The sequence below is a fragment of the Elaeis guineensis genome, chromosome 5 (genome assembly GCF_000442705.2).
Source record: "Elaeis guineensis isolate ETL-2024a chromosome 5, EG11, whole genome shotgun sequence".
NCBI lineage: Eukaryota > Viridiplantae > Streptophyta > Magnoliopsida > Arecales > Arecaceae > Elaeis > Elaeis guineensis.
Window position 1 is genome coordinate 131,789,037 of NC_025997.2, and position 24,946 is coordinate 131,813,982.

At 39.4% G+C, this 24,946-nt stretch overlaps 4 protein-coding genes and 1 non-coding gene across 7 annotated transcripts; all 5 read right to left on the minus strand.

Moving 5' to 3' along the window:
• Window positions 1-998: 998 nt before the first annotated feature.
• On the minus strand, window positions 999-2,972 carry LOC105046296 (proliferating cell nuclear antigen). Its single transcript, XM_010924852.4, has 4 exons — window positions 2,565-2,972; window positions 2,109-2,261; window positions 1,925-2,022; window positions 999-1,455 (listed from the first exon to the last, which is right to left on the minus strand). Exons 1-4 carry the CDS (start codon window positions 2,881-2,883, stop codon window positions 1,231-1,233), a joined length of 795 nt encoding a protein of 264 aa, XP_010923154.1. The 5' UTR covers window positions 2,884-2,972; the 3' UTR covers window positions 999-1,230.
• Window positions 2,973-5,456: 2,484 nt separating this feature from the next.
• Window positions 5,457-5,528, minus strand: TRNAM-CAU (transfer RNA methionine (anticodon CAU)). Its single transcript has one exon. It is a non-coding gene; the product is annotated as a tRNA-Met (tRNA).
• Window positions 5,529-6,308: 780 nt separating this feature from the next.
• LOC105046295 (LIM domain-containing protein WLIM2b) lies at window positions 6,309-12,156 on the minus strand. Of its 2 annotated transcripts, XM_010924850.3 has the most exons (5): window positions 11,608-12,146; window positions 7,988-8,087; window positions 7,856-7,890; window positions 7,646-7,735; window positions 6,309-6,733 (listed from the first exon to the last, which is right to left on the minus strand). In XM_010924850.3, exons 1-5 carry the CDS (start codon window positions 11,740-11,742, stop codon window positions 6,524-6,526), a joined length of 570 nt encoding a protein of 189 aa, XP_010923152.1. In that variant the 5' UTR covers window positions 11,743-12,146; the 3' UTR covers window positions 6,309-6,523. The 2 variants fall into 2 exon arrangements, with proteins under 2 accessions (XP_010923152.1, XP_010923153.1); XM_010924851.4 differs by lacking the exon at window positions 7,646-7,735 and having other exon boundaries at window positions 11,608-12,156.
• A 2,789-nt stretch (window positions 12,157-14,945) lies between these two features.
• LOC105046294 (reticulon-like protein B12) lies at window positions 14,946-17,733 on the minus strand. Its single transcript, XM_010924847.3, is given in 5 exon segments — window positions 14,946-15,516; window positions 16,076-16,287; window positions 16,710-16,890; window positions 17,375-17,561; window positions 17,563-17,733. Coding segments are annotated over 5 exon segments (867 nt in total). The 5' UTR covers window positions 17,683-17,733; the 3' UTR covers window positions 14,946-15,349.
• A 1,301-nt stretch (window positions 17,734-19,034) lies between these two features.
• On the minus strand, window positions 19,035-22,223 carry LOC105046293 (protein GRAVITROPIC IN THE LIGHT 1). 2 transcript variants are annotated; one of them, XM_073258667.1, is made up of 4 exons: window positions 22,046-22,223; window positions 21,366-21,500; window positions 20,205-20,863; window positions 19,035-20,074 (listed from the first exon to the last, which is right to left on the minus strand). In XM_073258667.1, the coding sequence occupies exons 1-4, from the start codon at window positions 22,132-22,134 to the stop codon at window positions 19,311-19,313; spliced, it is 1,647 nt and encodes a 548-aa protein (XP_073114768.1). In that variant the 5' UTR covers window positions 22,135-22,223; the 3' UTR covers window positions 19,035-19,310. The 2 variants fall into 2 exon arrangements, with proteins under 2 accessions (XP_073114768.1, XP_073114769.1); XM_073258668.1 differs by lacking the exon at window positions 22,046-22,223 and having other exon boundaries at window positions 20,205-21,274; window positions 21,366-21,493.
• Window positions 22,224-24,946: the final 2,723 nt, after the last annotated feature.

Below are 24,946 nucleotides of genomic sequence, written 5' to 3' on the forward strand. Positions count from 1 at the left end.
TCTCACCAAGTGATTTGTATAGGCTAGTCTAGTTTCTACTAGCAATCTCAATTTTCCTGTCACTACTTTTCTGGAAGTGAAGATGCTTATGCCGATGTGAACCGGAGACAACCGTAATGCAGCAGATTCTCATTTTCACATTTTTTTTTCTCAGCATGTGATCTTATGAAGCTCTATGGATCAAGGTCACGATATTCTTATCCAAATCTCTTGCTTCTTGTTCCGTTGGTAGGTTGAGCACATCTGTGCAAGTTTTTCGAGTTGAATTCTTCACACTGTAGTTGTTGATTGAAAACTGGTCGAGGTTAAAAGATGCTCCAGTTTTCAGCAAATTATTGAGATTGGTAGTCGCACTTAGTTTATAGGCTCAAGATAGCAAGGCCATCTGCAGTAGTTTATTGACCAATCTAAAATATCTGTGTATTTTTTGATCAGTTAATTTGTTCAGCATCAATTTACAGATGAAACACTTACGCATTAGAATGCACTTAGCTTGCAATTTTATATTTCTCTCGTGATCTAACTAAAGCATGGAAACCTTTTTTCTTGGTGCCAGAACACTTGTTATAACCTTAATTAAGACTTCAACTGTTTAGGATGCCTGGGATTGGTTTGTCTATGAGGGTTCTTCCTCACCATTAACTTGCACCATGCAGGAAGCTCATGGGGGCATACATTACACCTGATCATAACTGCAGGTATGGTCAGGCGTAATGTATATCTAATTATCTGTTATCAGTTCCAGTGCAGAAAGTGTAACCAATCCAGAGATAAAATTCCTCAGCAGCAAATAAGGAGCTACATGAACTACTAAGTTATATCACCAATTTTTATATGCAACCAACACGCATCATATAACTGCAGTTATTATAAGCACAACTGCTCGAAAAGCTCCTATTTTTTCAATACACATCCTCTAGTTGCCCAGCCAAATGAGCCAGTATTGGCTATCAGAGTCAGATGAACATCATTTGAAAATACTGTTGAATTTTCTTGCAGAACAGCATGGGACTCCCATGCTCGTCCACCATAGCTCATGGATCGTCATTACAAGAAAAAAATAGCAAAAATCTAACACCAAACTGAGAAAAATACGATCAATCTACACAACCTTCGATATTCTCCCAGATCTAGAATTTAACAAAGACCATACAAATGCAAGTAGACCAACTCTTTTCTAGAGAATAAACCAAGAAACAAAGATGGGGAAAAAGCTTAAATTAATTATGCTTAATGCTTCATATCCTCCTCATCCTCTTCAATCTTGGGAGCCAAATAAAACCGTATGTAACCCATGTCTGCAATCTTGTATTCCACAACCACGGGCAGCTCAGAAGAAAGGCTGATGGTCACAGTTTCAGATAAGGGCGTTGCCTTGGTGAAGGAGTTCATATACCTCAGAGCAAAAGTTAAGGACACTGGCTCTTGCATCTCTATGATGGTTGCTTCCTCTGGCTGTACAGATCAAACAAAATGAGGCATTGGAATGGATGGCAGACACAGGCAACATGTTAAGGTATTGAGTGTGACAGAAGAGCAGCTCAATGAATACTAGGAGACTCCAATTCCAGTACATTACTAGGAGTTATAAGAATAATCATATAATCCTAAGCAAAAGGGAGCAGCAAACATGTTGTACTATGAATCAACAGAGGAACTACTTTAGATTGAACTTAAATGTTGAAAGATTCTTTTTTCCTTGTTTGTTCGTTTGAGTAACAACAGTTAGAAGTATAATTAACCAGGCAGCTGAAGTGAAGAGGGCTGGGAACATGCATGAGTAACCCGCATAGATTTGAAGCGCATGCAGCAGCGCAATCTATTATGAAGGAAAAGCATACACTAATTGTCTAATTCTGATGAGCAACAGGTAGATACATAGAAGTAGAACAGCATTTGCAGGTACACTGATTTTAGTAGATACCTTGTCAACAGTCTTGTTCTGTCTGCAAACAATGTTTGCAGTTCCAATATCTCCAGCAGTCGAAAACTTCACGCCTTCCTTCGTTACTGAAATAACAACTACCATCCCAAAACCACAAAAAATATTAGACAAACAGTATACACGTAAAAGACAAATGAGGTTTCAATTGAGAACAAGAGCATACCAGTATCACCAATGCTGCTGAGATCCTTGCAAATCCTTGCAAATTCAGTAGATGGCATTCGCACAATGGCATGGTACTCGGCATCTGGAATGCCAAGATGCTCGCTATCAATGTCCATAAGCTTCATCTCAAAATCCGCAATCTTATCTTGATCTGGGTTCCGAACAAAAATGATAGAAGCATTGAAATGCAAACACTTGCAACGACTGGGAAACGAATATTAATCCAACAGATTTCTTTTAAATCCACCCCACTCCACAAAACAATTGGGCTTATGCATATTAAATCAATCCTTCAACATAAACTAAGGAGGAACAAAGAAAAAACGCAGGATGGACAACTAACAAATCTGGGAATTAGTTTCCGACTGTGTAAAATAGAAATGTACGGAGAGACCAGAAGGCACCCTGATCCTGGGAAAGAAAAAAGAGAAAAAGATGGGATTTTGGATCTTACTGGGGCTTTCAAACATGAAGGTGACGGTGTCGCTGCCGTCGTCGGCCTTGATGGTGATGATGTCGTCGTTGCCGGCGCAGCGGAGCATCTTGGCCATGTTGTTGAGGTTCATGCCCATGGAGAGGTTGCGGTCGCAGCGGTAGTGCTCGAAGCCCTCGGATCGGAGGAGGAGAGCCACCAGCGCCACGTGGCTCGAGTCCATGGCCTGGAGGGAGAAGCCGGTGGACGAGCAGTCGAAGTTGGCGTCGTTCACCAGCTCCCGGGTCGCCTCCAGGACCTTCTTCAGGAGGCTCCCCTGCACCAGCCTGAGTTCCAACATCTTCTCGAGAGAAAGAAAGAGCCCTTCGTTTTCTCAGGGAAAGACAGATAAGAGGGGGCTGGGGCCTTGGGGAAGGAGAAATTGGTGATGGAAAAGAAGGATGGAATTTAAGAAGGGAAGGCGGGGTTTGCTGGCGTTTCTGGCGGGAACTTGTTGCCTTTCCCGCCCTGGGTTTTCGCGATCGTCGCGCCTCGGGGGGTCGTCGGGTAATTTTCTCCTTAAGTCATGGGTCTTTTGCAAATTAAAATATATCTCTGAGTATTTAATTTTCCTTAAATTATATATAAAAAAAAATATTTTGTCATTTGAAAAAAATCTTTTATGATGTAGAGTACGCTGTCCAATTATATTGAAGCACGTAGCGTACCTAATATCGTTCAATTTTTTTTTCTCTAATTTTCAATGATGATAATGTACTTTCTTTCGTAGAATAAAGAAGCAACGATATTATTACTTCCTAATGTCTTATATGATTTCTCATGAATATATTTGACGTTCTGAACCATATATATATATATATATATATATATATATATATATATATATATATATATTATATTTATAATATTTTAAATAGTATATATGACTTTTTGATGTATTATATGACTTCTTATGAATATATATCATATCTTGAATAATATATAACTTTCTGAACAATATATATGGATTCCTAATGCTTCATATAATTTTCTATGAATATAGATGGCACCCTAAACAATATATATAATTTTCTGTAAATATATATAGTATATAAGATATAAAATCAATAAAAAATTATATAAGATATTAAAAAGTCATATATATTATTCAGGATGTCTTATATGACTTTTTGTTCAAAAAGTCATATATATTGTTCCTAATGCTTTATATGGCTTTTTGTTGGTTTTATATCTTATATGCCATATATATTCATAGGAAATCATATAAGGCGTTAGAAAGCTACATATATTATTCAAGATGTTATATATATTCACAGGAAGCCATATATATTATTCAGGATGTCATACTATATGTACAGAAAATTATATAAAATATTAGAAAGTTATATATATTATTCAGAATGTCATGTATATTCACAGAAATCATATATATTATTTAGGATGTCATATATATTCAAAGAAAGTCGTATAAAATGCTAAGAAGCTATATATATTGTTCAAGACGTCATATATATTCATAAGAAGTTATACAAAATATCATAAAGTCATATATATTATTTGGAATGTCATAAAAACATAAGAGGTCATATATCATTCAAAACGTTATATATATTCATAGAAAGCTATACAAGGCATCAAAAGTGATAATACTATTGTTTCTTTATTCTGTAGAGAGAAAGATATTTTCGTCATTAAAAATTGGAGGAAGAAAAAAACTGAGTGATATTAAATATCTATCCTATGTACGTATTGACCAGTGCACTCTTATTGCACTGCATACAGTGCACAAAGAATTACTCTTGCCATTTTGCGTGCCCAAAGAAAAAACATTCATTTCAATAGTAATACCACGTCAAATCTATAACAAACCAATGAAAACCTTCATATTTTATCGATTGCTATGTATTTCATCAGTTTCTGTGGATAATATCCCATATTACCTATTGCTATATATTTCATCTATTTCTGTGGATAATATCCCATATTACCTCTTGTATTTCATCTATTCTCGACTGTTGATTGGTTTGTTACAATGATGATATGGTATCACTGTTGCAATGAAAATAGACTCGTGCCCAAAGCTCCGAAGTGAAAAACAAAAAAAAGGGAAAAAAAAAAAAGGCCAACTATGACTCTTTTAAGGGGTTTATTGCCACGGAACTGAATAAAACAAAATGAAAATGACAAGAAGGAAAAAAAAAACGTGGACTTCATTTGATACTGAAAAAATAATTTCAAATAATATGTTAACACCTAATTCATGCTATTTATTTAAAAATCATTCAAATAACCATATGCATTTCGTATGCATCATAATTAGCATACTGTAACTGGATTAGTGAAAATATCTTTGGCACATAAAGATAATTTATTGCAAGAAATTGACTAAAAGATCATTGATTAAATTGATTGGACTTTATTATAACTAGATTTATAAAAATACTATTGGAAAGAATTTAATATAATTGAATTGGCATGGGTGTGACAAAATACTCTCAGCAAATGAAGATGATTTATTGTAATTAAGTTAACAAACATATCTTTAACTGAATGACAAAAATAATTAAAAGCTACCTTTAATTAAATGAAGAAGAGAATTAAAAAATATATATACTTCAGTAAATGAGGAAAAAAATAAAGGAAAACACCTATTAAACATAGAAATAATTTTTAATAAAAATGTAATAAATGTAGAAAAAAATTTCAAGAAAAAGGAGAAACAAAAATCTTGAAGAAATTAAAAATATATTAGATGATGAAAATAATTTTAGAAATATATAATCAACAGAACAAAGAATTTCAAATTAGAATCTATACTGAATGAGGGAAAAAATTCTAGCAAAAATATATACTGAATTAAGTCAAAAAAAAAAAGAAAGAAAAATGGGTTACCAAATGCAGAAAGCCTTCTCCTATCAGAGCCAGGTTTCGATCCTGGGACCTGTGGGTTATGGGCCCACCACGCTTCCGCTGCGCCACTCTGATGTGTCGTTAAAATTTATATAAAGTTCGTATATAAATCATATATTTTCTCCCTCCTGTTTTGTTAACTATTCCACTCCGATAAACCGAGGTTCCTTTTCTTCGCTAGTAGTGTATATATTCCTACCTATGCTATGGCACTTAAAATAATTTCACCCAAACATACTGTGGATGTTAGCCTGGTACACAATATTCATGGTGGCCCAATGGTCTAAGAATAGGTATATATCTCGGTTCTTGGATCCATGGAATACCGGGGGGAGGAGGATGATGCTGAAACAGTTTCAAATCATTATTCTACTAACCCTATAAACAAGATTGTCATGCAGCTTACTCTAAAGCATCATTTGTCATTGATCAAAACTAAAATAGCCAATGAGAGGATGGCATGCTCATCAAACGTTTAAGAAAGGCGTCTCTACACATATACCAGCACCCTGAACTATAAAATTAGATAGCGGGTGGAACGTGCACTCATCGATCAAAACTAAAATAGCCAAAGGGAAGACGGCATTCTCTTCAAACTTAAAAAGGCCTCTCAACACAAACACCAGAACCCTGAAGTATGTACAGATGAAATGTGCATGGATACATGGAAATTAGAGGCAAACAAATCACCAACAAAGCCAAAGCTTTGAAATTACTGAACGAATAATCCCCTCACAGGAATGATCAAGGGCATGGCCATAGACTGGCCCCCAAAACAGAAACTTCATAGTATTACAGCATAATGTTATATCCTGCACCTATTTTCAAATAAACATGTAGCTTAAATGAAAATCATGTTGGAAAACACAAATCACATGCATTGAATATGGAATACCAGGTTTTTAAGGTTTAACATAGCTATAAATTTCACACAAGAAGGATTAACAAAGCAGAGGAATGCAAATTTGCCAATTCCTTAATTGAACAATCAGAAAGGATGAAAACATCCAAAAAAAAAAGACATGGATGGTAAGCTTAGGTGTGAATCCACTGCAGTAAACAGAATGAACTCAAAGATCTGGGGTGGATGCCGCAGTGCGCTTGATGGAAGCACTCTTGATGAGATGGTTGTAGCTTCCTTTCTCCTTAAAAAGCTGAGAGAAGTGGTGCTTGCAATAGAGGATACCTTCAAGGGCTGCGTAGTTTGAAGGGCTAATGGGACAGCCTCCATGGGAACATCTGAAACAAGATTTGTGATACGCTTGTCCTTCGACAGTCACCTGACAGCATACACAGAACAGCCGTGCAAAGTGAAAGGGATGTTATCAACTTTGGATGTATCTAGTAAACTAAAATTAAATCTAGTTGTTTTGCCAAAAAAAAGATGCTTGTAAACAAAGATATTGTCATTTCATATGAAACTAAGGGGGGAAAAAAAAAATTAAGAACACTTCACCTTTTTCTTTGGTACAAATACAAGTTATAAAATTTAAGTTTTCCCATGGATTAAAATTGTACAATTTGAAATACCCAAGGATTTGTTAGCCAGCAAAATGATGCAGTAGCAGTTCAGCTTCAAGATTGGCAATTGCAGTTAGGCAGCCACAAGCGGCAAGCTTATTTAGGCAGATTTAGATGGATTTTAAAAATAGATTCTAAAAAAAAAAACCAAGAAGGATAAGAATTAGAAGAACGGAGACACAAAATTGTGCAAAGATAAAAAAAAACAAATCTTGGACGAGTCTATTCTTAATTCTGCACATGTTTTCAGTTTTCCTTTAGGAGAATGTCAAAAATAGGATAGTTCTGGAGTAAATGATTTGTGGAAACGTAATCACACAGCTGTTTAGGTAGTTGCAAAAGTAAAAGGAGCAATCTATGCTTGTTCTACATGGGAATCACAAGGAAATCTGAAGATCTGCTCCAAGGCCTTTTATGGAGCAAACTAATTCTGATAACTACAGCATGACCTGATTAAATTCTACAAAATTTTGGACAATTGCAAGCTTTCAATACTAGATTTTTTATGACTTATATTCACTATTAACACATTCAAATAACTATAATAATTGAAAATATTGTTGTTAAAACAATTTATGAAACAGCACATTGTCAAAAAGGATTATCGAGCATTAATTAAAAGTAAATAGTGAAGCAGAAGATTATAACAAATAACTTCTCTGTAGTCAAACCTTTTCAAGTGGATATGCTGTTTTGCCACAAGTGGCACATTTTTCTAGAGTTCCTGAAAACATGCCAGCAGCTTTGCTACGAGACCTAGTCTGAATTCGAGACATGTCAGTTGACATCGCACGATAGTTGTATGATATTTTTGGATTGAATTCTAAGCTTTTTCTAGTAAAGGACATAACCATAGAAACAAAGTAAAATTTTGAATTTACCAGTTCTGGATTTGACTTCTCAGCCGACTTTGCAGCTGTCAAAGAGCAAAACATATTGAGCAATCAAATACTGAGATTATGTATGGAAAATATAATTGAACTATCTCTAACCAACTTGCAATGAAGTCTCACGTGACTGAAAGCTCTTGTTGAAGCTGCCTGTCTCCTTGAAGAGCTGCTCAAAATGAGGCTTGCAATACAAGACACCTTCCAGTGAAGAATAATTGCTCAGCTGACAAAGAATGATAACAAAATTAGGTAATAATCATGATTTTGGATCTCTCTCTATTTCTTGTTTCATAATTAAGGTAGTACATGTGCATAGAATTGCTTACTACTTCCTAGAGTTTATCAAAGGTCTGCAGTTCCACCTACAACAAGCGAAGCTCTCATACTACATAGACTAGCAGAACAAAAGTTGTTTTATACTAGAACAGATAAAAGGTAGTATCTTCTGACTCCTTGAAGTAATATTCTATGAGTTTAACAGTTCTAGCCTTGGCTGCCCCTCCATAACATATTTTGGGGTCACCATGAAGCCAACATTATGTTGGGTCTCCAACTCACCATGTATTCAAGTCCATCATGAATTGTAACGTAATTAGCACCACATGGTTAAGCACATGTGATAAACCTATGAACCATCTCCGGAGAAAACAATCTGCATGCCCTTGGCACATAGGCTTTGTTGGGTTTCTTTTCATGGTATCATTATGATCTAGTAAGTTGGCATACTAGCAAGGCCACAATGCTTACGATATTGGCATAACACCAGCAAACAATGCATGACTTGTTTAATAGCAACTAAAAAGGAAATGGCTTGTCATTGTGTTAGTGGAAAGTACAATGGAGCAAGTATACAATAAAAAATAAGAAATTTCTTCAAGGATGACGATACTAATCAGGCTGAGGTGCAGAAATCTTACTCTTTTTAAGAAAATTCAAGCCCTTCACGATTGGCAAAACACACAAATCAGTGCAGCAGATCTTTTTAACTTATCCCTTTTAGGATACAACAATCCAACTGGATCGTCATATGACTCAAGACCAAGTCTACACAATTGGTTGAGCCTAAAGCACCACCAAGAGAACACTTTTTTTGGCTAGAGAACTCTCAAATCTTGTTTGTAAGTGGAATAAGGATGACTTGTATAATGTGTTATATATTGTGTTAGAGGCTAATGGTGAGGGATTTTTTTATAGGCTCATGGAGTCTACCCAAGTTAATATGATCCATTATCAGCCAAAGTAATGGGCTAAAGAGAGAGGGGGTAATAAATTTTTATATTACAAATATAAGAATAATTAGGCCTTTAGTGAGAGAGAATATTCCTTTACAAAAGATAATAGGAATAAAGATCTCTTTAGCACCTAAATAATGGAATTAATACATGAAACTCCCATGCATATGAGTATGGAGTCAAAAATAAACTCCCAACCATTCATATTCTCCATTATCCCAAAATTTATTAAGAAATTGTTTTCATTTTAATGATAAAATGCACCCACATTCCCCAACTCATTTTAAAATTAAAATGAAAGAAGAAAGTTTACCAGCCAAAGAGGGATTGTTACACCCCATGAAGATGTGCTCTGCATTGAACCATCACTTAGTGAAACAACAACCTCTACTCCAAAGTTAGTAGTCTCAGACTTGAATTATGAATGCTTAGGAGAAATAAAGTATCACTGCCCACATACAACAATCCAAGTGTTGACATCAGTTTTATTAGCTAGTACGTCACGGCTTTGTACTTATCCTGATTTTTTATGAGCGTATTTGAAAACAAACCCAATTTTTATTAGGAGTGGCCTAACTCCCATGCTGATATAGGTGACATCTGTCAAGGGTGCTCCTATAACTCTAACATCCTACTAATAAGAGCTATAGATTTTCATTAAGAGTTTCAAAAAACTCAACCTTCAAAATGTTACAAGATAAATGCACTCACACTATAGAGATGGATTCAAAAAATTAAACCAATAAATTGTTTAACATAAAATAAATAGTGTATTTCTTATGACTACCATATGATTCATTCTTTCTATTAAATGCAGTATCTCTGGTCCCGATTTTTTGACTCCATTATATGCATGGGAGTCTCATATATTAACTTTATTATTCGTGTGCTAACGAGGTCTTTATTCCTAGTATCTTTTGGGAAGGAAATTCACTCTCCTACTAAAGGCCTAATTATATTTATATTTTGTACATAAAAATTTATCACCCTCTCTCTCTCTCTAGCCCCCTATTTTGGATAATGATGGACCATATTAACTTGGATGGGCTCTATAAGCCTATAAAAAGAACCCTCACTATTAGTCTCTAACACACAACACATCATATAAGTTATCCTTATTCCACTTGCAAACAAAACTTGAGAGTTCTCTAGCCAAAGAATGGTGTTCTCTTGGTGGAGCTTTGGGCCCAACCTCTTGTGTAGAGTTGGTCTTGAACCATACAACGATCCAGTTGGATGGTTGCATCCTAAAGGGGATAAGTCAAAGAAGTCTGCTACACCGGTTCGTGGGCTTTGCCAATTATAGAGGACAAATCTCTTTAAAGAGAACGAGATTTCTATGCCTTAGTTTGATTAGTGTTATCATCCTTGAAGGAAATACTTATTCTCTATTGTATATTTGCTCCAATTGTTGTACTTTGCACCAACACATCATATGCCAAATAAGCAAAAATTACTATCTAATCTTGTTCCCATACCACTTTGAACCGTGTGCAATATAAGATGACTGGTCCCCCTATCAGGTCTTATCCCTGCTCCTGCTACAGAATCACATAGCTTCTGAGTGCAGCACAAATTAGGTAAGAATGTACATTTGCTGATGCAGTATTATACAGTTATTGTGAAATCAGGAAAAGCCAGCATTGTGAAGTCGAGGATAGCACGAATGCACGCATCCATACACGTCATCATTTGCTCATGCTAGGTGCTTGTGTTGGATAATCATTCTGATTTGTAGTTAAGCAAGTGCGCACTTAAATTTGTCCACAGTATTGGACATGTGAATGTAAGCCACAAGATTACTGAGAAACATTTAATCATATCTCGGATATAACCCAATAAACTTCAATGCATGTTTCAAAGCATGACACTTTGAGAATCTTTCCTAAGACCGGTGCTTAATGTTCGATGGAGTGTGTTCTAGAAAAATGATTTGGATAATCATAACCCACTGGTAATTTTGATAAAACTGAAGCAATGAGGGGCAATCGACTATCCTAGAGAGAGCGAAATATCATGTGCATCAAAGTGTCATGCATGAAAGAAGAATTTTTAAATCATAAAAAAGCCGCAGCATTTTTTACCCGTATTCAACAATATAGATTAGAGATAATTCGGCACATTGCATCGGTGCATCAAGTGATCGATCTTTTTATATTCCAGGTTATGAAATCCACACAATAGAGACCAGCAGAGCCATGCCCAGAAAAAGCACAAGAGTAGATTGTGTGTAGTTGATCTCGCATGAACATCTTATAGAACTCACATGACCAACAAAATCAAAAGGCGATTGTTGATCTAAAAGACGTCAAATAAACCTGGCGTTCCTTTTCGAACTATTGCCGGAATTATCTACCATTTGGCAAGAATCAGATATGAACTATGCCCCTTAAAAAAGAAAAAAAAAAAAAAAAAGGAACAGTAGATTTGCCCCGAATTTTTCAGAAAGCGACTCTCAAGAACAACAACAGGAATCGAGGAGCCAAAGAAACGAAGGAAAAGAAGGCGAACCTTTAAGGTGCCTTTGCAGTGATTGCACTTGAAGCAGGACTTGTGATAGGCGATCCCATCGGCGGACAACTGATCCATCAGGTAGACCGTCTTGTCGCAGGCCTTGCACTTCTGCTGCGTGCCGCTGAAAGCCATCGATTTCGGATCAGACGGTCCGAGATCTACACGACCTGATGCTTTTCAAAATAGACGCCCAAATATCTTCCCTGACCTCCTAAACCCGCGTCCAGAGATCTAGAGACTGGCGGCTACCAAAATCCTTAGACCCAGCCCTCAAAACGTAAAAAAATATGATAAAAGATAAGAAAAATGAGGAAGCGAAACGACGGACGCCAGGACGAAGCAATGGATCAAGGATTGGAACCTCGGAGACCTCCCAGATTGCTCTTAATACCGAGCAAGAACCGGGGATAAAAATTGGAACAGATGAAATGGGAAAGAGATGAAGACGAAGGCGGTCTCTGCGCTTTTCGCCGCGAGCGGAGGCGGCTAATAAAAAGTGATGGAAAGGATGGGAGCGGGTGGAAAACTTAGAAAAAGAGGGCAGTGACTGTGATGATAACGAAGGCACGCCGGGATAAAAAGGAACCCGTTAGAGGAGGAGGTCTGGAGTTTGGATTGTAGCACAGCGAAATAGAATTGGCATTTACATGCATGACGCGTGGGAATTTTCGAACGGGGCACGACGTGTATTTGGAAGGATGGGTACGCGTTGCGAGCTAAGGTGGAGCCTATGGGACTATCTACTTGGGAAGTTTGCAGCGGGATGGGCTGACTCTATGTTTGGGATTATTTTTGTCGCGGAATAATGGATTTATGGAATACCTTGGCATGCGCTATGCTATTGGTTGGTCCTATCCACGACCGCGCCGATGCGATGGAATTATGCTGCTGTGCAGGCTTCGGTTGGTTCTTCCGTTTTGGAAGGCGTCATCCGTTCTGCATGCGATTTAATCGTGTCCGTCCAATGAATGTAAACCGCTCCATTTCATCCTGTTTTGCTGATTCGACGGACGACACTGTGATACTGGAGAGGAGGTGATACCGTAACGGCCGTCTGCTGTTCCTGATTCACTTATCACGTGTTCGGTGTTGCTTAAAGAAGATTTTTAAAATATAAGATTTGGGAGTTTCTGACTTTTTCCACTAAAAAAAGACCTCCTAAATGAATAGATTCAATACAAACGATAGAGAAACAAGTTGATCCAGTGCAAGGAGTTGCACAAACCATACGTGTTCTATAAGCATTTCTTCTAATATCTCCTATTCTAGATTCTAAAAGAAAAGCCTTTTTGTTATTTTTATCATGTATTTTGCTAAATGCGAGGCCTTTTATTTTCTTCAAAAATATTTAATAATATAACAATTATTACGAATCAAAATAAACTCTAAAATAGTGTGGCCTTATATAACCACAATTTCTTATGCTATTTTAGATAAATCAAATTCATTGAGAATGACAAATAGTAAATCATGAAGTCAAAGTCGAATTAAATGACCAATTAATTAAATTTACCTGGCACTGGATAAATCAAGTCCAAAAATATGGCATCCTTGAAATGAAAGAATGAGAGCATGAACAATCAATCCATCTAGTTGTAACTTGTGTCACTACTGCATCAATATATACTCCAAATACACAAATCTTTTAGAACGAACACACACACACACACACACACACACACACACACATATATATATATATATATATATATATATATATATATATAGTATAGAAAATATATCCTATCTAGAGGCACAAAATATGAATTATAAGCTAGGATTTGTATTTGTCCAGACCCAAGCCGGGTGTCTAGCAGAGATCATGCATCCTCATCTTAGGTTGCAAAATGCCCTTGCAAGCCAACATTTGCAATTTTGCAGGTGCCCAAATCAAATTACTTAACCGGTCTTATAAAAAGTTTGCACATTTTGCAAGGGCCCCAATGTTTTGGTGCCTCGCTTGGATACAATATGCAATTTTTTTTTTTTTTTTTTGACTGTGGTTGGGAGAATTTAGAGTGCTGGAGTATGGACTACATCAACAGACATTTAACAGTTACGTGCGATCTAATTTTCAACCAAAGGGGAACATGCCAATTATACCACAAAAATTAAAAAAAAAAAGAAGGGCCGGGGGGTGGGGGGACATGCCAAGTGGTGAATGGGTTGGATTTGCCATGCAAGCAGAGATCATGGAACAAGGATAGTTGGCGCTTGAACGTAGGTTGCAGGTATCAGTAGGCAAGTAGTGACATGATATGACCTGGCACTTGATCATTTGTGTAACCAGCAAACTTTTCTCAAATTTTTCTCCACATTCCTAAGGGAGCTTTCTTGATCATATTCAGACACCTTATCGAACTAGAGTATCATATAACCCGGCAACATAAAAAGTTCCAGCAACAGAGAGCTAAAGAATGACAGCATCAATAAGGTTCAGTAATGACAACCCGAGCCTATTGCTGCAAGCAACAGCTTAACGGTGGTTAAGGTATTAGAACTTTCAAACTTAAAGTGTTTGATTCTCTGAAAACATAGGCTATAATGTTATTATGGATCTTGTGCATAAAACAAGTCAGAAGACAGCTAATTCATGCTTTTATATATTAAGTTAAATTTTGTTCAATTCATCACATGGATTTGCATCTTTTTTTTCCAGTGCTTGTTCAACATCACCATTTTGACTACAGAGGAGCACCAGAGCAGTGCCATCATTGTCAAACCCTGCATCCTTCATTTAGAAACATCAGATAGAAGGTTTCGAATGCCAATGGTTCTCCATGTAATGGTTCCTTGAAGCTGCAACCATATGCCACTACTAAGTGATCATGACATTATAATTCAACAAGCTATGCATGACAATTAACAGAGTACAGCCGATTGAGGACAAGAAAAAGGAAAAATATGAGATATCTTCTAATTTATTTGTTTGCTGGGTGATAGCCTGAAATATCGTTTATTGTTGCTGAAAATATCTTCAGCAACATGTTCATCAGCATGATAATCCTGCTTTACGAAATAGGGATATTGCTTATATCCCTTGCCTACCCCTTCTGATAATTTTCAAGGTGTTTTTAATCTTTGCAAATAGGTAGCCGGGTTTGGCTTTAGATCAGGGAAATATGAAATGAACTCAACTGTTTAGACCCGTTCTATCAAGCAATCCGAAAGTAACAAGGCTAGGTTCTATAAATTGGATGCCTAACGGATTACATACAAGTGCGATGAATCTGTTTATATAGGTTCAGGGTAGTGAGCAACAGAACTTAAATAGAATGCTTTTAAAACAACTATACACGGTTACTCATACTAACATGACCAAAATAAGAGACCCATTTCATCCGGTAATATGAGGTGGAGGTCTACCAGTAATTGAAAGGAAGGACTTCAGTAAAATAAGATATACATTGATCCCGTGGGAATGAAGAAACAGAACTCGATGCAAATTCCAGGAGTCCAACTTGTGTGATCACTCGTTCAAGATACAAATTTTTGTGAATCACACATCTCTATCTCATCCTTATTTCCTAGGTTGATATGTACTTGAAAAGTCCAACACACACAAAAAAGAACTCCGTAACTTCTTTTAATGCTAAGAAGTAACATAACTGCTCACAAATTGAACAGAGCCGGATGCCATAAAATGCACTCAGAAGTCTAAAATCTTGGAGCTTTGACATAGAAGAAAAGCAAAACAGGGTAAAGAAGCCCAGGTCAATCACAAAAAGCGTAGATACCATCAGCTTGGTTTCTTTTTCTCCAGAATCCAATTCTTAACCTCATGAAAATACTCGGAATATATTCCCTTGTACATCTGCATCTCCACATAAGCCAATTTCAGATATCTGTCAATATAATCTTCATACTTCTCATACAGCACAGGGATAGTAAAGACAGTAACAAGGCCTGCAAGGAAGAAAAGAAAGAAAGTGAACTTAAGACCAGTTAGTGAGGTGATGATAATTCTGGAGGAAAGACCCTGGTTCATTCATTCTTGAAAGCTTAACCTCTATGATAAACAACCAGATGCAGTAGAGTAAAAGTTTATTTCTGATATTTGATGCCATCATCAGATTTCCAATATTTCAAATGGTCCAAAACGGATAAGTAGTTATTTCTAATGCAGGTCTCCATAACCAGATCATTCTGTAGAACAACCCCCCCCCCCCCCCCCCCCCCCCTCTCTAACCACAAAGCAACCACCACCACAAAAAAAAAAAATCATTTTTCTCTACTGAAACTTGAAACTACCAACTTGATGAGAAATCAGCAAACCATCAGCACTCCATCCAATTCCTAACAGTTTGCTCTGTACTATTTTTCATCAGTTCAATTCATGGAGATAACTCACCACATGTCAAGCCAAGGAACTCTAATTTACCTGACTTCTCTTCCATGGAGTTAAAGTATGCAGTTAATTTAATGCTGACCCTCAACATACATATTTGTCTTAATAACTACTTACTTGTGTAAAATAAAGTACGAAAATCAGTCAAGCTGCCAATGACTGAGATCAGCCATAAACTTATGGCTACTCTGTAGAAAAGCTTTGAGTCCTTTCCAAGCGCAACATCATGAAAAGCCAGGAGTGCCATATTCACATGAGAATGCACAAGCACTGCTGCTTCATTCATGGCTTCTTTTGTTAGGTACATCTCTGGTAAGGGTGGAGGGGGCCTGCGTTGTGTCAACAAGAAGATGGACATTTATAATTTCACATAATAAGAGGAGAAAAAGGAACCAGCGCCTTAATATAAAAACGAAAATACTATTATTTGAATGTATAAACTCCTTTTGTTGCAAACAGTTAAACAGACACCATTGTTTAACTTGTGCGTTCTGTGATGGGAGTGCATCGGTGTCTGCAACATCCTAACTCCGGAGGTCATGAATAATAGTTTGTGATGATAAAATATCCTGAGCATTTATAATGTAACATAGGACATAAACTAGATGCTTTATGCAGCATATTAAATTTTTGACCACATGCCAAAGACTGATAACACCCATATACCTATCACTGATTATTAAAATGCTAACAAGCTACGTTGGATCAAAACAAAGATTCATTATAAGTGCTCCATGAAACTCTCAATTACCTGTTAAGAATTGCAGCTGCCCTTGCCCACGTAAAAAGAATGGAAATCAGAAGCAGCAGAACGTTAGAAACAAAGGACAGCAGAGTATAACCAGATCTTTCAAAGACCAACCAAGCAGCCAGCAATCCAAGCAGTATCCCTACCGTTACATCTCTTCTCCTCCATAGCACCACATCTGCAACTGTGAGACACTCTAGCATAAATGCTCAATCCAATAACCAAAATATATAAACACCACGATCAGAGGGCAAATTCATATAGTAGTTTCGACCATAAATGTGGTTTGCTGTCCTTGGCAATCTCAAACAACAATAAATCTAAAGTAAATAAAAGTAGAGAAAAGGCATTTGGAATGAAAAATTTCGGAGATCGCATGCTGATAAAGACACTCAAAACTCTGGAGAATCCAAGAGATCAAACATTTGGTAATCTGATACAATGATCATATTGTGCTAGAAGAAAACATTAATCAGCAGAACCGCTTCCATTAACCAATTAGACTCGAATTCGTACAAGCGAAAACGCTTTAATTCAGAAGACGGACAAAAAACAATCTAATTCCAAACTCCAAGCCATCAGTAAGACCAGAAACTGAACCGATCAAAACAAGTAATCTAAGGACGCTTTCAAGAGAGCTTTGCGTTTTTAGTTCCGATTTCACTTACCGGTTCCTCCTCCGAGGATCTGATGCACGGATCTCTGCCTCCCAAACAATCTAGCAGAGGATCCCATGAACCCGATCGTAAGCCAGGATCTGGAGCTTGGCGGTGGAGAATCGATGACAAGCGGCTTGCCCTTCCGTCTCCTGGTCGGTCTGCGCGGCGCGGGGCGCGTGATGGAGTGGCTCTCACGGAGGAAAGCTCAGGTGGGGACCGTGGGGCTGCTGGAATCTGACTCCCAGACTTGAAAACAACAAAAAGCGAGTAGGCTGGTTCCTGTTTTGGAGAGGAAAAAAAGGACAGAGGCGTAGCATCACAGGGCGCCCACTACTCTTCCAGCCTCCTTTTTCTTCATCCTCGACACGATTCGACTTCCAGTCTTTTTCGAGCTAGACGTGGTAACATAAACGTCATGGCCTGGAATTTTTTTTTTTTTTTTTTTACTTACTTACTTTCTTTTTTTAATTAAATGGTGTAGAATGTTTGAATGAACTGACAGCTCCTACCGTCCCGAGTTTGGCTGTACGTATGGGGCCAGCTCAAAAGGCAAAGCAATAGCTTAGCTACACATCAGCTGGACGTCTAATTTGTCTGCAACCGTGTCATGCTAACCAGTCCTCTTTTTTGTGTTTTTTTTTTTTTAGTAGGAACCAGTCCTCTTTGATTTTGTTAGATAAATGGTTAATACGCCCTTGACTTGGCGTACGAGAGAGAATGCGTCTGACGTGATGTGCGCACGCATCTTCAAGATGCCGAGTGCACAACTTTGAAAGCATCCAAGGTGCATCTCGGGGTGAGCTAGCCTGGTTTGCTTGCATGGCTTTGCTTTGGATCTACTTTTCTTCGGAAGCGAGATGGCGGGGACTGTGCATGTAATTTCTTTAAACTTTCATGTACATGTAAACTAGATTCATCTATGTGGAGATGGTTTAGTTTTTTGCAGAAGGATGTTGGGAACCCTGCTGTTGTTACAAAAATGCAACCTCACGAAGGTTGATGGTCTTGAAGTCAATCTCATATAGATTGGCCGGATTGTTTTGCTCAGACTGAAAGGTTTGCTCAAAATGGAGAATTATATATATATATATATATATATATATATATAGGATAGTTACTCGAAAAGATCAAACATGCAGTAGCCAGTGGATGTATAGTAACGGCAAAGACGTATGAGACGAGCTATAACCATCTCACAATACATCTTATGAATATGAGATTATTCCTCCTGGACGATCTTTAATTATCCTTAACGTACTTTGATTCAGGGACATGGGTCGCTTCATTATTGACTGGTTAACTGGACATACGGCGCTCTACCATTGATCGGTTGGTTTAGTCCATAACCATCATCAATGGATGAATCTAAGCGATATTACTTATCTACCATTTTTTGCGTTTGAGTTATTTTTCTCAACTTAAATAAAGGAAGTAAACAAATTATTCAAGCCGAGCCGCTTGAGAGACACACCTATTTGATTTGGGTTAGGTTTGGAAATTTCTAAAATATAGTATTTAGTACCCACCGGTCTTCCCGAGGGGACATAAGATTTGACTGCCCATTAGACTTTTCAAAAATGATTTGAAGGGAAGATCCGAATAATCATCAAACAGTGAAAATAAAAGGATGTGCATGATGTATAACAAAAGATACATTTATCAAATCTGCTAAAAAAAATCATCGTTTATGAGATTACACCACAAATGAAAATGCTTGGTTTGCATGAATACACCACGCTATAGCGCCGCAAGTTCACACGCGAGGCAGCACAATTGCTACTAAGTTTACTCGCACACCAAAATACCACACTCGAAGGACTAGAAAGTATATGACATCTTATCCCAAAATTATGATAAAATAAACAATGAAGCAGCAGAGACCTCGTACTAGGCTAGCAGCCAAACTCAGCAGGTCTTTAGGCAGCAATTACCCCCACTCACAGTTTCACAACCCGTGGGCTCTCGGGACGACGTAGACCCTTGCCCGGATCACGGACCCATTGGCGAGCTTGAATCCGGGGCTGACCGAGAACCCCACCACCAAGCCAGGTGGGACCCGGCCGCCGGCGAACCGGACCACGCTTTCCATGTAAGCCGGTTGGAAGTCCGCACCCTTGCTTGCCTCGAAGTGGCTGGGCGCCGGCACCAGCGCGAAGGCCAGCAGGTGTAGCAGCCACACCGCCTTGGCCAGCCTCAGAAACTCTCCGTAGAACCCCGTCCTCGGGTGGGTCCCGCCCATCACCTGCCGCCGCTGCTCCACGCCCCCTAACAGCGACTCCTCCATCTTCGCGTGCACGACGGCCAGATACTTCTTGGCTGCGAACCGGCCGAACTGGCACGTTGGGAGCACGCCCAGCAGCTCTGCCGGTTCCATCCCCCTCATGTCTTTGAACTGGGAGAAGCAGTCGCGCCGGAAATCGGCCGGCCGTAGCAGTGACGTGAGGGACCCCTCGATGTAGAAGGTCTCGTTCTCGAACCCGTGAAATACTTTCCGGTTCACGTACGACTCCACCGCGTGCTTCGCGTGGCGGGGATTGTGGTCGGTTGCACCGTCGCCGCCACCCTCAATGATGGACCGGACGGCTGCGGCGATATCCCAGTGGGCGGAGCGCATCAGCGAGAGGAGGTGGCCGGTGAAGGACTTGGACGCCGACTTCACTTGCTCCATGTACGTCTCGAACAGCTCCGGAGTCGGCATCCCGGGTGCCCCTGTCATAGGATCGGGATTGGGTCTTACCGGACAATAGATGCGCCAAAATACCCATCTCTATAACTGTATTGAACTACGATGATTTCTCGAGGGCGTCCTAGTAAATGTAGAGAGTTTGAGGGGTCTGACCTAAAATACTGGTGCATGCGACCTTCTTGCTGGAAGGAAGCCGGCTCTTCCTGCCAGAACCACGGAGGGTGGTGCTCCGGAGCTTCTCTTGGAGACTCTCTACCTCGGCCTCCTTTGCCTTCAGGTCCTTTTTTAGATCTTCTAACGCCGCCTCGTACGGCGCCACCACCTCCCTCAGCGGTGCCACGGCGGCGGCGGACGCACCAAAACCGTTCTTTCGAAACCGATCCCGGAGCTTCCCGAGACGCCTCAGCTCCGCCACCACCGCTGCGTCGGCTACCCTCATCTTGTCCATATCCCACGGGCGGTGGGCGTCCTGGAGGCAGACATAGGCCCTCTTCACCGCCGAAACGGAGTCGAACACCTCGCCCATCACGCTCTCCATCTTCCTCACCCTCTCCGAAACTCCACCAGTTGGTCCTCCTTTCTCTTCCTCCCAGATCTTGAGCTCATTCTCCTCTCCCTCCACCTCTTCTTCTTCCTTCTCCACAGCGTCCTCCTCCTCTTCTATTTCCCCATCGACATCGTTCCCGCTTTCTAGTCCATGGACTCCCGGGAGATGATGAGTGAGACAAGAAGAGGCGACTCGGTGGATCAAGTCAGAGATATGGGTCACCTTGTTCACCATTTCCTTCTTCCTCTCTCCGATCTCTCCACTCCTGTATAGCTATTATTAAGTTAGTGGAGATCCTCAGCTCTCAGGAGCCAAGACAATCACTGCAAGAGAGATGGTGGTCAATGCTCATTTATTCCCACCAACGGTAAAGTTCGAGAATAAAACAAAGAAGAAAAGGAAAGCCTGCTGTACGCGTGTATGTCGTCCTTTATCTGTCGCGCAACGTATTAAATACTTTACTACAGTGGGATGGGGATGGGGTGGGTGTGCGATCACGTGGGGCGGTCTTTGGCCATCCATGGTGGCATGGTCCCGCGATCAGGACCGTGGAATGGTTGCGCTCCAGGAAGACCACCTGGTCCACGATCTGATCTGCCAGCGACGGCCGACATGCACCGTGACCCGCTCTCACGGTGTGCTACATGGCGATATCAGGGGCCTCGGGTTGATGATACTATGATAGTGAACTAAGTCTAAGTTAACATGATTACTAAATTAATTAATCTCGAGAATGCGGACTAATGAGACGGCGATCGGTGTGTGACCTGTCTCCTCGCTCGGACCGGACAGGGAATCTTATTGTGTTCGAGTCTGGCTTCCCAGTGTAGATAACGGACGGATATCGCAGATCTCCGCCGCTCATCTTGGTTGCCACGGTCCTGCGAGCATCCTTCCTTCTTCTGAAATACCATTAATTTTATCAGAAAAAACCACTAATTGAAACAGAAATAATAAAAACGATTAATATATAGAAGGGGAAAATGTGAAATTAACCATACACACGGAACAAAGTTTAGACTTCAGAAAAGCAGAACACCTCAACAAAAAGGTTAGAACTGATCTATCACGATTGCACAGATTGCTCCCATTTACAAATAGGAACTGTTTGTAGACAAATTTCAGTGACTTGGCGGGAGGTTGATGACAAGCATCAAAAAGAAAGGCTCTTGGCAAGCAAGAAAGGTGCCAACTAGTAGACCAAGGGAGTGATTTCAGATGGCGAGGGGACGTAGGAATCGCTGTAATGACAGGCACCAGGTAAATGGATTAAACGTCCGAGCCAGTTCGAATTAACTGAACTCCACCCGTGGCTTGGACACGCATGTGGTCTTGGCCTAATCATAGGTTACAGAAAAAATCATCCATCTCACCTAACTGTAATATAAACTTGTTCTCTAACAGATGCAAAAACTATATGCTCAAACTTAAGCTTTCCAGAACTCACCTGGGCAGAAGCTTATCGAAGCTGAAGCACATCTGTGGCAACATATTCAGCGAAGCAAAGCCGCAGATCTTTTCGGTATCGACTACCATTATTCTCGTAACCTTCTGAGTGGTTTAAGAACTCTTGGAAAGGAAGGGGGAGGACAAGGGCTGATCCACGCGTCAGAAATGTGCGAAGTCATGCGGTCAAGAGGCACTGCCCCCCAACATCCCAAGACTAGATTAGGATGGGATTTGTTTCCTTGTGCTTGTTTTTGCTGAGTAGGGGGAGCAGCGATGGGTTTTCTACTTCGTAGCTACATCCCATTTAATGGTGCCGCTTTGGAAGCGAGCATTTAAAACTTTGCATTAGGTCACATCGACGGTATGGATGATATGTTGCATCGGTGCTAGCCTCGTCAAAAGCGCACTCGGAATTACGGCTAAACCCCACCATCCAGCATGTGGGCCGTGGCTGATGGATGGCCCGAACCATGGAGTCCAGATGAACGAAGCGGCGAAGAAAAGTATACGAGCAGACGGAAGTAGATGTCAATCAGTCGGTAGAAACACTAGGTGATGACGAGGTCGAACTCCTCTCGAGGTGGAGAAAAGAAATATGGTGAGGCGAAGGAACTTGGAGATGTAGCCGTCCAGACTCTTTGGATGCATGGTTGATTTAGAAACCAAGTTCACTTATGGAGATTTTTCGGTGGAGGATCTTTCAAAACTCAAATTAGAAAAATCTAAGAAATAGTGAGAGAGAGAGAGTGTGTGTGCCAATAGAGAATATTGTAGAAAAAAAGGCCTATTTGACGATCTCCTAGTTCCTATTATTTATAGACCAAGGCCGGTGACTGTTATCAAGATAAATATAATGTAGGATAACCCTCTAGCAATAGTTTCTAAAGTGCAATAAGTGCACGATAACGGATATCCATATTCTCTGTGGTTATAATTATTTTAATCATGCAATCATTGCCAAACAAGTATAACTGTTGCTGAAATCGTGGATTTGATATAATTGTGGCTTTCAGTTCGTCATGGTTTGAGGTGAAGGACTTCGGCATTACTTCGGTTTACTCAGAGATCAAGCAAGCAAATATTGGCCACAACAATAGACATGGCTTGTGATTTGATATAACAGTGATTTAATCAAAACCTTGCCACTCTCATTTTTTGCATGTTTTATTTTGAGGTAGCCATAAGTTATTTGAAGTTGAAGCTGCTTAATTAGCTTCGCTCACTAGTGAGATCGCAAGTTAACCCTTCCGCCTAAATCACTTTGAGGTATGTGAAGCTACCCAATGCACATTCAAAGATTCTAATCTCTGGGTAGTTTGACGAGCGACAAAACTTCCCAGTAGTGCTGCCTGGTGGAGCCAAGTGAAAACTTGCCTCTACTGCAGCTGCCTGGTGGAGCAACTAACATCCTTTAGCAAAAAATTGCTTCTCATTCATTCGGATGGACACAATTTAGGTTGCAATTGTACCCATGAGTTCTATACATTCTTCATCTTTGGTAACCATTCCGTGTCAACCCAAAGAACGCCGCAACTCCCCTCCCGCTGCGGCTCTTTGCATCTTTAGAGTTTTCTTTTTTGGTAAATCCATCTTTAAAGTTTTCTACCCGCCTTCCTCTCATGTCGTTGGTATCGAACTTCAATATATACCCGTCAAATGATATTTTTGGATTGAAAAGACAAAACCATCATTTTCCATCCGCACCATGTAAAATCAAGGTTTTTAAATCCTGATATTTCAGTCATCTCGGTTAGTGGACCAGACCGCGAGATGAACCAAGACCTCGGTTTATGTTGGGTTATATGATAATTAAGTGGGAAAATTTTGGAGGGAACCCAGATTTTATGAGATGCCAGTTGATATGTTTGCACCAAGATGGCAAAATCTTGGCCAATACGATAAATCCTGGTTTTAGAATTCTATTTAAGCATTGATTGCTAGATTTCCACCGCTACAGTGGCTGTACGTAAAGAATAGTGTTGGGGGTAATGTATCGTCCAAGCTGAAGATATAAGTAAATGAAAGATCCAAACAAATTTAGATCTCACGGATCCCCACTTTTCTTTCGAACCACACTGAATAGTGCCATTAACTGAAAAGCCTTTTGACTTCGGCCACTGATCCTAATTTCGGTTACCGATCTAAGCTTCTAATACTAAGGAGATATTCTTGCCAGCGATGCCAACAGTCAATTAGGAGTACTCCAACCAAACTCCATTTGATTTAAAAATCTTACACCTCTTTTCAAATTTACTATGGCACGATAGTTGGTCCAGAAGTAAAAAAAGATAGTTACAACTGCTGCATTCCGATTATCCCAATCTCAAATCTCATCATATTATGTCTGAGCTGGTCAGGATGGATCCGAAATATCGTTCTTTAAATGGCTTTCACCTCTATTTATAAATAGAGATCTCAAAAGAATCCTTAAGATATACACATTCTCTCTCACGTATGTTTTTTTTCATCTGTGCCAAAATTCTAACTTAAGTATCGGAGGGTTCCTATCAGAACCAACTTCTATTAAAATTTATTTTATAAGTTCTGTTATATCCATGATCTCCGTTTGATTCCAGCCACCCGAACTAGAGTCAGGAATCTACTGTAATAGATAGCATGGTTCAATTTCTTATAATAAAATAATGTTCAAAGTTGGGACCTGAGTCTGGAATGTATGCTAGATTCGAATGTCATAATTGTTACGAGTCGCCAAATGTGCCAAATGGGTGGCAGCATCTAAGAAAGTACTTGTGTTTCCTTGTTTCAAGATCAAAATTTGGAGCTACTTGTATATAAATTTTCTAAATATGACAGCAGAAGCTCGATATCTGCTAACGGATTGGGTTATTTGCAAGTTAATTTGTATATTTAGAATCCCAAAAGACTAATTTAGATCTTA